The following is a 15,154-nucleotide window of genomic DNA, read 5'->3' on the forward strand; positions in this document are numbered from 1 at the left end:
TGAAATCAGGGAAATGGGGCTGTTTATGAGTGTTACATATTTGCTCAAAGCCAGTTTCAAGCACACAGATCCCTTTTTTTGAAGTTCTCCTCCCAAAGGTTTAGAAATACACATTTTTTAATCCCAGCATACAAGCAAGAATTAATTTTTCACTGCTACAAATCTAGCGTGACACTGCAGTTCATGAAGACTTCAACAGACTGAGTTCTGGAAACGTGAGATTTCTCACTCAGAGACAGTGAGTGGTTCCTAAATTGTTGTTTGAAAAGCTGTGATCCACCCACTATGAGCACTGATTTGAAGTAAACAAGCACGTCAGATACTGCCTGACTGAAGGAGATTTGCTGTGGACCAATTCATAAAACCAGAGGTTCATGTCCATTTTGAAATTAAATGTAGCTCAAAAATATGGACCGTACTCCTTGCAGTCTTGGGGTTTGCACATCAGAAACTGGTTCTATTTTTTGCAATGGGCTCAACAGAAATGACAGGCAAGCAGTAACTTTAAAAACTCAAGTTTCCATGTTGCAGCCTAAACTGCCACCCAATCCATATAACCAAAACCTCTGAAGTAGTTTCTGACTGATGCCAGAATGACTCAACAGCTGCTCCTTTCCATTTCCATTCATCAACAAGTCATTACATATATCTTCCAAAATAAAAATTTAGACTTCCAACGGTTGTATCTGTTTCTCTGCAGAAATCAGAGAAAAAATTTCAAATGCACAGACAATGTGTGCACTGCTTATATTCCCTAATTCCCCTTGAGTTGACCTTGGCCATTCAGCAAGATAAAGCCCAGACAGTCTTTATCTGAAATTCTCAGTCTGAACATATGCTTCACCCCTACTCCAAGTCAGAATTAATATCTGCTCTTCAACACTCCAATTCCACTATATGACAGAGGAAGGTACAGGTGAATAAGGCTGAAGTTCACAGTCAGCAATGATCTGCCAGTGAATCAACCCACAGGCACGACAGTATGTTTGTCTGTGACTGAAAACAGAAGTAGCTGAGGAAAATTATTTAAGGGGCTATTTTCCCATCATTTCCCTGCATAACCTTATGCTACACACTGGGCTACAGCTTTACACTTTAATGCTTTTTGTTTACACCTTTCTGTGGCCACAGAAACTGTTTAACAAGGGTTAACATATAAGTGCCAAAAATTCAGAATGCAAAGAAGTACCAGATTCTCATGGACAAACTTTCCAAAGAGCAATTGTACATGTAAGGATCTAGCTTTGAACCTTCTGCAAGACTCATTTAAAAATCTCCATCCATATCAGCTGGTGGTGCATGGCTACTGCAGATGTCAGTGGTTTTACTTGACAAGAGTCCATTTCAACTTGTGTTGGGCTCCTGGGCCCTATGCAATTTCAATGCATATTTGCTCTAAAGGGTGTGTGCTTGTTTCAAACACTCTCAAATAAATAAAACAAACCCCAGTGTTTTTCCAAATCCACAAATGAAAGTGCTACGCCAATTCACATAAATCCCTTGCTAGCCTAGATTTATGGAGGCAATTCTAACAACAATTCTTGAAGTAAAAATAAGTAAAACACACCTCATGAACTTTACATGTGGTCTCCAATCCATGTGCTTTGCTGTTGCCATAAACAGCAGGTACTAATGTCAGGCAACATGCCAGCTTCCATTTCACATTTGCACCTGCTAAGGTCTTAAATAGACATTAACTTTAGTTGTCTCCTAGTTTTGCCTGTTCCCCAGCGCAAAGTCTGTGATGCTCACAGACATAATCCCAAAAGGCTTCTTTCCCATTTAGAAAGCTGCTTGCAAAGGTTTTCCCCTGAGCTAGGACAAAGTCAAGATGACATCTCTCAGACACCATAAAAAGGGCATCAGCTGCACAGTGCCTCAAAATTATTACTGGGACAACAGTTTATCTTACATAACTGAGAAATTACTTCAGTATCAAGCTGTGTCTGCAGAAGTTAAAAAGAAAAAGCTTAAGTGATGTGTTATGTAAAGTGCTTATATTAAAGTGTTGAATGCAGTGCTTTGTAAAATGATTTTCATCTACTCTACTGAAGTCAGAAAAGGTAACATTAAAGGAAAAAGGCTTTTTCAGTCATTAACATAAGAACTACCCCACTGAGAACTATGGTTCCTGGAAGTGTCCATAACTGCCTCTATTTCCTAAACATCTGGCAGTATTTAACCTTTTTTTTTGAGTTTTCAGGGAAAACTGAAGCTAGAGGTGGTGACAAGTGCTGCTGTACATTTTCTCTAAATACGTGTTGGGTTTCCAAGCTATCCCCTTCCTTTTTTGTAGTGTTTTGTAAATGACAATTTAGCAGATTTCTCAACCATGGGGAAAAAAAAAAAAAAAATAAATTCCAACTAGTCTGGCTATGATGATCCTTATCCATGTCACAAACACCAGAGCACAGAGTTAAATCTGGATCTCCCACACCTATGTGGGAGTTCTGATCACTAAGCAACTATTAAAACAGAAATTGAAAAAATGTATGTAAATATATATAAACACATACATAGATGGACACACATGTATGTCTTCTTCATGTTGTCCTCCAGAGGTGTGGTTCATGTTAGGCAATGTCATCCCAATGCGGAACCAGAAAAGTCTCCACGCTCAGAAAAAGTTCCACAGAGTGAAAACAGTTCCTTGGTTAAGATTTTATTATGTATCTCAAACCAGTTAAGTAAAAAGAGGTATTACACTATAGAAACACTATTAACTTCCAAATTAATCATCAGAACACTGTTGTTCCTGAATTACACTGATTGACAGAAACATTACAGCAATTACAATATGCTATATATAGTCCCAACAGGTGTGCAAACAGCGTCAAACACCTTAAAACAAAAATATTTTCTTTCAAGTTTCTGCCACACCTTTGAGCACACTCTGAGCAGGTTGCACAGTTGTTAGGGAACACTGGACTTCTCACAGTGGATAGGAAGGATGAAAGATGGAAGAAGCAACAATGACATTTTTCAAACAAAAATATATAAATGACATAAGAAGAAAGAACAGCTGTACTAAACTAAGCAGCTATGGAGGGAACAGTTATGTCTGCTATAGTGCCTCACACAGTTCATTGAGATGGCAATTGACTTTCATGTTGGCTTTCAACTGTTCTCTGAACTGTTAGAACAGTAAAATGCCATGAAGGTAAAAAATAGCAGAAGTGAGACAAACAGAAATTTCTATGGAGGTAGGGGACAATGTGAACCCCTTTTGGAAACCTCCACTTCTCCCTGAGATATAACCTTTTTCTCAGGAACTGTGACAAACTCTACCCTCAGAAACTATGTAGACTTGGCAACCAAAACTTGAAGATGTGCACATAGATGACTGTTTCATTGGTCACAAACTACTGCATCAGCCACAGCAGAATGACTAAGCATCAGCTGCCAAAATAAGGAATTATTAGGCCATAGGGGGGAAAAAAAAAATACAGTCGCCCTGCCACTACCTCTGCATCAAGTACACCATGGAAAATGCACACATCTGCTAATGGGTAGTAATTCATCAACTTTATGACAGAGACATACAAACTAGTACACAGATTACAGGAACATGTATGTAAGTGAGCATATCAGGGGTGGAAATTATTTACTCAGTCTAATGTATATTCATCAGGAAAAAAAAAAATTAACAGCCACTCAATTTATCTGCAACAATAACTCCGTCAAGGAAACCTTAAGTATTAGGTTACTGATCCAATGTTTATAGACCTGAAGGTACACAGAAACTCCTGTAATATCCTCCTCTATCTCATGTTAAAATCTTATCAGCACAAATAAACAGTTCTTTCACCTAATGAGCCTACATTTATGTATTAGAGAATTAAAACAAAGGTCCACTGACAAAAATATTCTATCCACTACATTATTTATAAATAGTCTAAACCATATTTGATTTTACAGTTCAGAACAAAAGATGTGACAGGATAAAGCATGATCTTTCTGAAAACTTCCCCAAAATAACTGTGTCTTAAAAATTAAAAAAAGCCAAAGAATAAAACATCAAACAAGCAAAAATCCCAAAAAAATATGTGGTGGAAAAAAAATCTGCTCTAAAACAGGCATGTGATGCTCTATTTCATTCTCCTAGAAGATGAAGAGCTGAAGTGATAAAAGAGGTAATTAGCTGTTAGTTATTCCAGAGCAAAAACACATTTCTAGTGATTAACAAAAAATGCTGTAAGAGATATTTATAATAGCTTAACAGTGAAGAAGATTAAAAAGCCAAAAAAACGGGGGAGCAATAAAAAAGCTAATTTACCCCTCAAAAAATCCCACTCTAACCAAAAATTATTGTTCTAAATCAGGGTAGATTACACATGGGGGTGGGGAGGGGAAAAACAAACAGTCATAAGCAAAATGTTGGGTTTACACCATTTCACAGAAAAAAATTAAAGATTCATTAACATCATTACATTTAATCATATGTGTAAAGATAATCAACTATTGCTATGTAAAGCTGTCAGAAGACATATCTGAGCCTTGAATACATTATTAAAAACAAATGTGTTGAAAACTAAGATAATGGAAAATAAAAAAATATGAATAATTATAAATTTACTTCGGTTTTCCTCAAGTAATTCAGCTGTCTTTTAGACTTCGGTGTATTTTTTTTATATCCTCTTTTCTAGTAACTTCACATCTTCCATTCTTCCAGCAAATGCTGTACCTTCTTTCCCGCCTTTTCCCCCCCTCCAAAACAAACTAAGTCTAACCTGCTTTCAGAACTCCTTTCTGCTAATATTGCCATGGTTTTGTCTGAACAGCTGTGGTCATTACGGGCTTTTTTTTTCTCCTACCATTGCTCCTTGTGTGGCAAAGGGTCACTGTTGAGTCAGACACTTCTGGCTGAGACACTTCTTTCCTATTCTCTACAGACACTGAGCATGGGTATGTCTTAGAGACATAAATACACCTTAATTTTTACTGTTATTACTCTCAGAAGTCTGGGCACAAAAATGTCTTTCCTTCATTTTCAAGCCTTACCCTCTCTACCTCCTCATAGCATTAATGGAAGCCACATGGCTTGAAAACCAGCACACCAACTCCTTAAGCCAAAAGGACAACGGAATTTCACTGACAGCAACATCATCTCCATAGATAATTATTCTGAATGGATCAGAAAGGTTCTTAATAGGTTTTGAGGGGACATGTACTCACACAAAACTTAAGGTTGTATCTTAACCATCTTGATTGATCCTTAAAGAAAAGCTTATCAGATCTCTGCAGCAATAATTCTTACATTTGAAACACTAGGAAAACACTGGCAACTTCTCCATAGTTTCATGCATTTTATTATGTATTTTTGTCATATTTGAGCATTTGTTTGTCTTCATGTTGAATACTAACACTGATACTAAAATCAGCCTTTTTACATGTAATTAAAAGTTCATTTGTATTGTAATCAAACTGATGCAAACAAGCCACCAATGGATTAAAATTCTCTAGGTCACAAAAATCCATCATCTATTTTCACACCTCCCCACCTCCAAATACACCTACATTCTCACAAAGCCTAGCTTGCAGCCCTTTCTCTTTCTATGCTTAGAAAAATGGATTTAGAGATGCAGCTACACCTAGTGATCAGCAGCAGATCACAGCAGGCAAAACTCTGGAAGACATGACAAAATTCAGAAAGAAGTATCTGAATACATTTGGGTGAACACGCTGACAAAGGAAAATTTATTGCTACTTTTTTTTTTTCCCCTAAATATATGGTCATATGCTCCAGATTGGTTTCTGTGTCTCGAAATCCTGTTTTAACATATAACATTGCACATCAGAAATAAGAGAACTGGAAGTTATCAACAAAATCAAATGAAATTAAATGAAATAAGGAGAAGATTCTCAATTTTTCCTAAAGAAAATGAACAGATAATTCAGCTGCATTTACACATTAACAGTTTGTTCCTGGGAAAATTTTCAAAACTACTACTTCTTTACACAAGAGTCATAATTGTGAGCTGAAAGGTTCATAATTGCATATCACTTCCTAGGGAAACATCTTCAGAATTTAGTGACATAGCACGCAAGAAGTAAGTGTTTGACAGTGATACTAACAAGCTTTAAACAGTAGAGATATCCCTCCCAAAAAGCCTTTCCTTTAGCATAAAGTTGCAACACGTGAAATACGGGATCAGTTCACAGATCCTGACCCTGCAACATCATTGGACTTTGTTCCATCAAGTCTACACTTATTATCTTCCCCGCAGCTGAATGCAAGGATGCACACTCAAGGGCTTGTCTCAGCAGGAATGTGTAATACTGACCTGGCCACCAGCAACTCGCCTGTCTGACATTTCTGCTGACCGTCGCAGGGTGTGGGTGAGCGCACATGAGAAATAAACCATCCCCACATGTCTCCAGGTCAGATTCAAATGACATTAGCGAGGTGTAGTTCAGAAGCTTGCTCACTCTACCCTAACATGTTTTGTGATTTGCCTGGGGATTTCGTCTCCCTGGCTGTCAATCTAGCAATTTCTGTGAGCACTGAAGACATTATTTCATATATTATATGTGCTTATGTTGTTTCAGGACACCATGATTTGTTTTCCTCATGAATTCTGACAACTGCTAAATCATGAGACTAAATGAACACCACAACATTTTTTTCACCCAGTGCTATTACATCCTTCAAGTATTTTGTAAGATTTATTTCTAATTTCTGATGATGTTTCATTACTGTCTTTTGAAACCAGAACAGCTAAATGAAATAAATTAAAAAAAAACCAAAAACATACCCACCACACAGTTTCTTTTTTGATTAACTGCACCACTTCCAGAGCCCTGACTCATTTTCACCTGAAGCATTCTAAAGCAAATCCCAGTTTACACAGGAACACAATCTTCACTTCATTTGTTATAACTGCAGAGAGTTGGTTTTTTTTAAAAAAAAAAAGGTCTAAAAAACAACATCACATTTAGAAGCAGGTTTTTCAAAACACTTCCATTAATTTGCTGGAGTATTTTAAATATGAATAGTCTTAAATGCAAAACAGAAATCGAGTCATTCACCTATTCACCTAACAGCTGTAATAGCAGCAGCTAAAGTCTCTTTACAGCATGAAGTTTGATTTGAGAACCTTCCCCCACAGTTCTCACTGTTTAGTGAGGCCAAGACCATGCTATGACCTGTAGCTGGAACAGTTTAGTAGACGAGCTGACAAACTACACCAGCCACTAATAAAGCTGCATCTTCGCTGGCATGTGTTACATCCCTTAGAAGATGCATAAATACAGACTTGATGGATGTGTGGAGAGAAAGAAAAGTAGGTGGAATAAACAATGCAAACAAAACCAGAATTTGCTAAAGTGAGATGTTACTACACTTGGAGTTCTTTCTTGCTAAAGTGATCAGAATAACTATTACAGCCTTCCAAACAGAGATCCTGAATACTCTGAGAAATCTCTTTAAACACAGCTAATTATAACAGAAACTTCTTATTTTCTAGACATTGCCAGGAGCTTCATTTCAGCTAGGATAGGACCAATGAAGACTTAACCTATATTCTTCCTTTTCTCTGCAGTCACCAATCATCAACATGATCACAGTAAATTTCAACTTCAGCATGTCAAACTTCCTCCTTACATCTCTTTTCTGGAAAATGTGATCCCTTTTTTAAAGTGCCTACACCCAAATATGAACAGATGAATCTAAGGCACAACAATTCCATTCAGAATGCAAGGTTTTGTAATTTTAATCCATTAAATAGCTTGAGAGTTACTTTTATGTAAAACCTTTACTACTCACTAGGAAAAGTCATTTGCAAGTTTTGTACAGCACTCTTCCTCCTTTCCTTCTCTTCATAATTGCCACTGGTTCATTACAAATGGCCTCCCACAAGCATTTTTAATCAGTCTGTCCATCCCTCTCACTGCAATCAGACTCATTCCTTCTCAGAGAAATACAAAAACTTTTTAAACCATAAAAAAGTTTTATGCCAGTGCCATAAAGAGAGCATCGATATACAACCTCAGTGCTTTTCACAGCAATAGAGAATATAACAGACTAACAATAGCCCTCCCTCTTTAAGAGTCAGGTTGTAACCAAGAAAACCAATTTCAGAATTCAGGCTGTGTGCACATTTACATCTACCTGAATATGAATGCCTTCGCAAAACCAGTTTCCAAGTTCCGTTACACATTTCCTCGCTTTCAATTTCAGCTCCCCGTTTCTGTATTTGACAGAACTCATCCCATCCAGACCCTTAATTTTATGTGAGATCAAATATTTAAGTTTACAATGTCCCTTCTAACTTCCTGTATCTCTGTGTTTGACCTAAATCCCTTACAGGAGTGAATCGCTTTCCCTAGCCTGAATAATCTACCAAAGAGGTGGATGAAGGAACGTGGTGGAGTCAAGTGACAATTTCTATGACTGAACACCACTCTTCAGGGACTATTTTAATATTAGCATTCAGTCTTCACATGGGACCAACTTAATAACATTTTGCTGAAATTATAAACAAAACCAGCTAAATTAGTTGTGATATAGTTTCTCAGAAAGAATCTCAAAAATAGTAAAAAAAACCCAAACCAAAAACTAATCTTGCAGAAAGAGTCCACCTACTTTTAAAAACTTAGGATAAGCAGTACTGTCCATTTAAGTCAATTTTTTCAGTAATATCTCTTGAATTCAAATTCTTGAGATCATTTACTTCTTGAACTGATGAATCCAGAATTTTAAAATCTTTATTTAAGGACTCAGAGAAAATCTCATTGTTATTAACTGTTAAGCTGCTTTCAAAAGATTACTTGAGAGCTCCCAGGCCTTAAAAAGCCAAGATCTGATCTTTCAGTAAGATTATTTTCTAAATAAGAAACTCAAGACAATAGCTGAACATAGCATTAGAACCAATCTTTGTGAAACAAATCAGTCAGTTTAGAAAAGGGTAAAAATAAAAATGGAACTATAAATGCCACAGGCACTTAATTCATACACTGCTATTCTTTGCTTAGAACGTGTCTGGAGTTGGCTTTGTTTCTTTTTTCTTTGTTTGTTTTAAACTTCTCATAGGTTAGTCATATAACTCCCTTCTGCAATAAGGGAGAGCTATTACAAAAGATAACTCCCCAGCTCAAGGATGGATTTAATTTAATTTCTATGATGCTAATGCATCAAGGTTTTAACAAAGGCAACAGGATTTCCCCCCCCCCCCAATCAGAAATGATAGCCAGACACAAGTTTCATATGGTAAAGTACAAAAATGGAAATTTCATCAATCTTGTTCCAAGTGCTGAAAATCAATACTAAAAAGAAAAAATTCTGTAAATGCACCTTCACAAATAATCTTTTCCTTCAATATTATACATATGTACACATGGGGAGAAAACTGTGCAGATTCTGCATCCCCATGCCATCCTTTGCAATCTCACTGAAATGTGTGAATAGCAGCCTTCATTATTGAGTACTTCAGCTGATGTGGAATTGCACCCTTGGAATAACTGTATGTACAACTCATTGGTGAACTGTTTGCGGTTTTCAGCACTGTTCTCTCCACAGCGTGTGTCAGGTAAATGAATACAACAGATACAAATCAAACAGTAATGTGGGATTGTTCTTCAGCAACACGAACAGCACTTCAGTGCTGATCCCACTACAGTATCAGCACATCACAAGCACAAACCATTTGAATATCCAGAAGAAGAGCTGCCCCAGCTTAAATTTAAACTAAAAGTAAGACAGTCCACACAGGTCAGCAATGAGTTACAGATTTATCTTAATAAACCATGTGCTCCCATTGAAGTCTGGACACTAGAATTCCAACATTAACGCGTTGTAGAGCTAATACAACCGTGTACAGTTTCATAATTCACTGCAGAGCATACCTTCCTTCTAACAGGACTTTGGAAAATTGTTACGTATCACCTTGGAACAAAACGTTTTTCTACTAGGAGAGCCTCTGTGTCATCTACAGTAAAAATGCTCTCTGGGGGGAAAGCAGCTACGTATACAAGAGGTCCCTGGAACCAAACATAAAACCTAAATTTCAATTTTTTTTTAGTAAGTTTTCAACCAAACCACCAACTCCCAGCCATAAAACTTGGTTTAGCTACAGTGCTCCATAGAAGCAACATGTAATGTGCAAAATATAAACTATTCTGCAGCCTGAGCAACAAGGAGTCAAAAGGACTGCTTCCCACCAGATCAAAGCACACTTCGCACGAGCTGAGGACCAGATGTCTCCAATTTAACGTGCTTTCAGTTGCACTAACTTCATGTTAAGAACAAAACAAACCAAAAAAAATTCTGAAGTTACTCTTTGCAGTGGAACACGCAGAACTATTTCACAATCCAAATTTCTATCTAAAATTACGGGTTTCTCCAACATATAAATAGGACGGGGCGCAGGCAGGGGACTCGAGACCAAAAGAACCGTGTGTAGGTCTGGGGACTTGGGAACCAGAGGAATGCTGCCGCTGATGGGGCACTTGGCCGGGCCCCTCTCGGCTCTGATCGCGGGCACCCATCGGCGGCGGGCAGCTCCTGCCCTGCCCTCTCAGGTGACGCTCTGGGGGCTGCGGAGAGCGCGGGGCCGGGGCTTTCCCTCCGGCTCTGCCGGCGTCTCACAGCCGCAGCTCCGGGTAGCGCCGAGGGCCAGTGCCTAGGCACCGGCGGGCGGGCAGAGCCGCGGGGCCCCGCCGCTCCCTCCGGGGAGCACCGCAAGCCCTCCTTCCTCCCGTCGGCAGCCGCGGTGGCGGGCGGAGCGCCGGGTACCAGCTCACCTCGCCCCTCCGCCTCCCGAGCCGGGCAGCGGGAAACTTTCGGGAAGTCAGCGGCGGAAAAACGCCGGAGCGAGCCCGAGTCCCGCCCGTCCCTCCAGCCCTGCCCTAGGGCTGCCCGAGCCCCGCCAGCCTCTCGACCTTCCATCAGGGCTCAGGGGCGCCAGCGGAGCGGCATCCCGCCACCGCTGCCTCCTCTGGACACTTTTTCCACCCCATCGACGCAGCGGTTCTGAAGTGTCAGACTCGTCAGAGGGATGTGGATGGGGAAAAAAAAAATAAAAAAATAAGGAGAAAAAGAAAAAAGATACAGAAGAAAACAAAAACCCAACCCAAACCCCCACCGCCTCGCAAGTGCCCGCGCTCCCCCCTGCCCCTTCTCCGCTTGGCCCCCGGGAAGGCTGCCCGGCCCCGGGCTGGCGAGCCGACTCCTTACCTGTGAACGTCTGCGCTCCCGCTGCCAGCAAAAGTCCGGCCAAAGTAACCAGGCAAGTTCCAACTTTCCCCATATTTCCAGCCCTTCCTGCTCCGAATCCAGCAAAGTGTCAAAGTGTTTGCCAAAGTAGGAGGCGCTCCTCTCGCCCCCCTCCAGTCCAGTGGGGCAGGCGAGGAGGGGGCGGCCGGACTCCCGCACTTGGTGCCCCGCGGGCTGCTCTCCCCTTCCTCGCCCTCTCTCCGCTCTTAAGGGCAGGGAAGAGGGTGCGAAGTGACCGGCGGCCGCCCACCCGTCTGCCTTCCTCCAGCCGCGCCGCTGCCCCGGGGGCTGTTCGGGCGCCGCTCGCCTCCCCCGGTGCCCGGGGGGGGCACCCTTAATCGCGGAGCCTCCTCGGCCGGCGCCGCCGCTAGTCCCGGCTCAGCTCGGCTCCCTGACTGACTCGCGGTCCCCCCCGGCGGGCGGGCGGGCTGAAGGGAGCGCGGAAAGTCACGCCCAGCCGCCGGCGCCGCCGCTGTCCCCCGCTAGAGGGCGAGGCGGCCGGGCCCCGCCGCCGACAGCAGCTCGGGGGCGGCCGCCGCCTGCGGGGGCGAAGCGCTCGCGTCTCCTTCCCGCCCCGCTGCCCCGAGCGCGACTCTCTCTGCTGAGGAGGTGGTGGCTCCGTGCCGAGCTGGACGATGTCGAAAGTTCGCGGACAGCGCGGGGGGAAAGAGAAGAAGGAATCAAACCAAAAAAAAAAAAAAAAAATATCTGAGCCAGGCGTCTCGGTAACTTTGCGGCGGGCCGGCCCCAGCCAGAGCCGCAGGCGCTGAAGTTGTGGCCGCCTCGGGTCCTGGCCCCGCCGTGACGGGGCCCCGCGGGAGCGAGCAGTCCGGCCCCGGGGGAGCGGTCTCGTCCCCGCCCCGCCGATCAGCCGCTGCTCCGAGCACCGGGACGGGGAAGCGCAGGAGAGGAGAGAGCGCCGGCGCTCCATAAGCGCTTGGGTTTGTTTGTACAGGAGGTCTGGAGTCTGTCGGAAGAACTAGTTGGAGGCCAGCGCTCAGCCTTCCGCGGGAACCGCAAGCGTGAGAGCCCTGCCCGCACGGCCAGCGGCTGATACCGAGAGGAAATTAAGATATAAGGGGTTCTCTGGGCTGGCGAAGAACGACACTTCTTTGTACATTAATTGCTTCGCATTCGCGTGCTGATCATAAAACTTGATCTCCTTGCCTAGACCTCGGTAAGAGCCGCCCTTCGCCCCTCCAGGGCGTTTCGGGAAAGGATCTCTGGAGAGCGCCCAGCCCGGCCCCCGCTTCAAGACACGGGCGCAGCTCTAAGTCCTGCGAGTGAAGAATAATGTCAGGAATTAGCAGGATTAGAGAGGGCGTGATGGAAATAAAATCACATTAAAATGGCAGTTTATCTCCGCGTCACGTATGAAATACAGCTGCATGACAGCCGTCTTCCCACTGGGGCTTTGGCTCCTGGTGTCCATGGCACTGCAAGGATGTGTTTGCTGGTTTTAAAACAGTTTTAAAACGGAAGTGGAGTTCTAGAGGTGCAAATATTTTTGTTGGCCCTCGCTTTCAATGAAAGCTTTTCCTTTCAAGTGCAACTGTGACCAAATTTGATGCTTTATTTATTCCGTGTGGGTTACTAAAACGATAAGAACAGGAATTTAAATAATGCTGGTTTTAAGAGCTTGAGCTCAGGTTCTAGTTTCTGTTTTTTCTCCAGCACATGTTCTCCGTGCTGCTTTTCCATGTAGTTAGCCGGCTTCGCTGCGGCTTTCAATTGAACTTCAAACTCTACCCATCCCCCACATAGCCGTGCGAGCTCCAACATATTTAGTTATTTGTGCGTATTCTGAATTATTTTTACATACAGCGCATTAAGTGCGAGCTTAGGCAGGCAGCTGTGTAATTTCCAGGGATGGCCCAACCATGGTGTTTTCGGGACGCTGCTCTGTTATGTTTTGGGTAATGCATCTGCGACTTGACACAGTCTTCGCGAAGGGATGAACTTCGGGATGCGTGGGGCTACCGCAGCTACCTCAAAAATTAACGCAAGGGGGCAGAATAGCATTAATTGTTGTGTTTCCTGACGTCAGACTTTTTCTTTTCAATAGCAAGTATTCTTTTAGTTTATTGTTTGCATTGAACTTCAGTCTTCTCCCGCCCCCCCCCAAAAAAAGACATTGCTTTAATTCCCCGGAGCCTTGCTAACCTATAGGTGTTTTGCAATAAAAAACTCAATTTTTTTAAAAAAAATTGATTTTTTTTTCTTGGTTACATAATTGAGGCAATCTCTGTTTTCTTTAAAAGCTGCAGTCATAGCTTCCAAAAATTAGAAACTATACCTGGTCTGGAAATAGTTACCTTTATAGCACAAAACTTAAAAAACCTCAAATGTCATAAGTAATTTAACTTGCAACGAAATAAACTTTCAAATTTGTCTTCTGCCACTAAAAACCCAGAAATGAGCAGTTGCACCAGTGTTTATGCTAATGATGACCTCTCTCCGTTCAGAATGTCCAGATACACGTGAAATCATGTCCCTGATCAGCCGTGCAGCGTGGTGAAGTATGGTGTTCAGACATATAACAGTAGCTCTCCACCCTGCCTTTGTTACAGGGAATTGGAAAAATCCATGCCTATATCCACAGCTGTCTGACGTTAGTTTAGAGAAGATAGAAAGTTGCCGAGTTCTGAGTATTACAGAAGAGCATTATAAGAGTGTTTGGTCACAGTCACAGTGGGAGTGAGGCTAAAGTGCTTGACCTTCAAAGACACAACCGGTCTCCTTTAATTACAGCAAATCTAAGACATGGTTGAGCTCCAGGGAATTGCTAAACCAACAAGAACAGTAGAAAATACAGGTCATGCGTGGCTGATCGGGAATTGTGAGTTGTGTTTCACTGTGTTCAGTGCTGGAGCATGCATGAAAACCATCCAGAAAATGTACAAAAAAAACCTAGAGCATCAGGAAAAGACTAGACAAAACCCACAGGTTCACTGGTGGTTTGGTTCCAAGAATGCATTCAAGAGAGTTCATTAAAGGCTAAGCTGTGACTAGAGAGGGGATTGGAAGCATCTGCATGGGGAAAAAAAAAAGTACCTTGCTGATTGTTTTTCACTGAGAAGCAGATACATTAGATACCTTGCATCTGCTCTTGAACTGGATCACCTCAAAGAAAAACCTGTTTACACTTTCCTACATATACATACTTCAGCTGAGGAGCATAGGAGTTCCCAGTTATCACAAATAAATTTATTCCTGCTGACAGGAGTATGAATGAGACAGTACAACATGTAGAATAAGGAGAAAATCTGGAAATGGTTGTAACTCATTTCTGGATTTTAATGTGCATCAGTAGGAAATGCACATAAGCAGCCTTCATTGAAAAAATTTTGTTTTATTTTTAAATATGGAATTTGTATACATCCCACTGAGGGAAAATTAACCTGATGATAAATTATGAATAATTACACTGTTTATTACAGAAACTTCACTGGCAGAGCTAATCATTCTCTTACAGAACTGCTTCCCATATTCCAGATCTTGGAGCTACTTCTGGCAACTGATTTTTGAAAATTTCAAACTGAACAAGAAATTTTTTACTGGTTACAGAGGTCTGACGTCAAAATACTTATCATAATATGGAAACAGGTCTGCTTGACCTATGTCAGGAAGAATCCTTTGGATAGGCACAAATCTCTGCTTAACAATTAGATATGTAGATTGTGTTTATCTGTTTAGCTGTTACCTTTAAGATGCTAATGATATTTGCAGTGCTCTTCATTCTGTATTGCTGGCACAAGAACAAGTAAACATACCTCAAATTCTGTAAGACATCAAGGCCACCCTGCATAATCCATAGTATGAAGTCACCCTTCCTATAATGATACAGAGCAGGAACACTCTCTTGCTCATGTTACAGCAGAAATAGAAAAGCAAAGACTCATATTCAAATATTGGAGGAAGGCCCAAACACCCTGCCTTTTT

The 15,154-nt window shown here is 41.8% G+C and overlaps 1 protein-coding gene across 11 annotated transcripts in view; it reads right to left on the reverse strand.

The window, feature by feature from the left end:
• The window catches only part of PTPRM (protein tyrosine phosphatase receptor type M), a 441,320-nt gene extending 429,689 nt beyond the window's left edge, over positions 1-11,631 (reverse strand). For 7 of the 11 annotated variants that reach the window (XM_015618486.3, XM_015618485.3, XM_015618483.3 and 4 more), the window contains exon 1: positions 11,174-11,630. In XM_015618486.3, coding sequence (XP_015473972.1) covers positions 11,174-11,246 — 73 coding nt within the window. In that variant the 5' untranslated portion in view covers positions 11,247-11,630. Of the gene's footprint in view, positions 1-11,173 lie in introns of all 11 variants that reach the window. The other 4 variants (XM_015618484.3, XM_015618479.3, XM_015618477.3 and 1 more) reach the window with 1 other exon arrangement.
• Positions 11,632-15,154: the final 3,523 nt, after the last annotated feature.

Source organism: Parus major, chromosome 2, assembly GCF_001522545.3.
Source record: "Parus major isolate Abel chromosome 2, Parus_major1.1, whole genome shotgun sequence".
NCBI lineage: Eukaryota > Metazoa > Chordata > Aves > Passeriformes > Paridae > Parus > Parus major.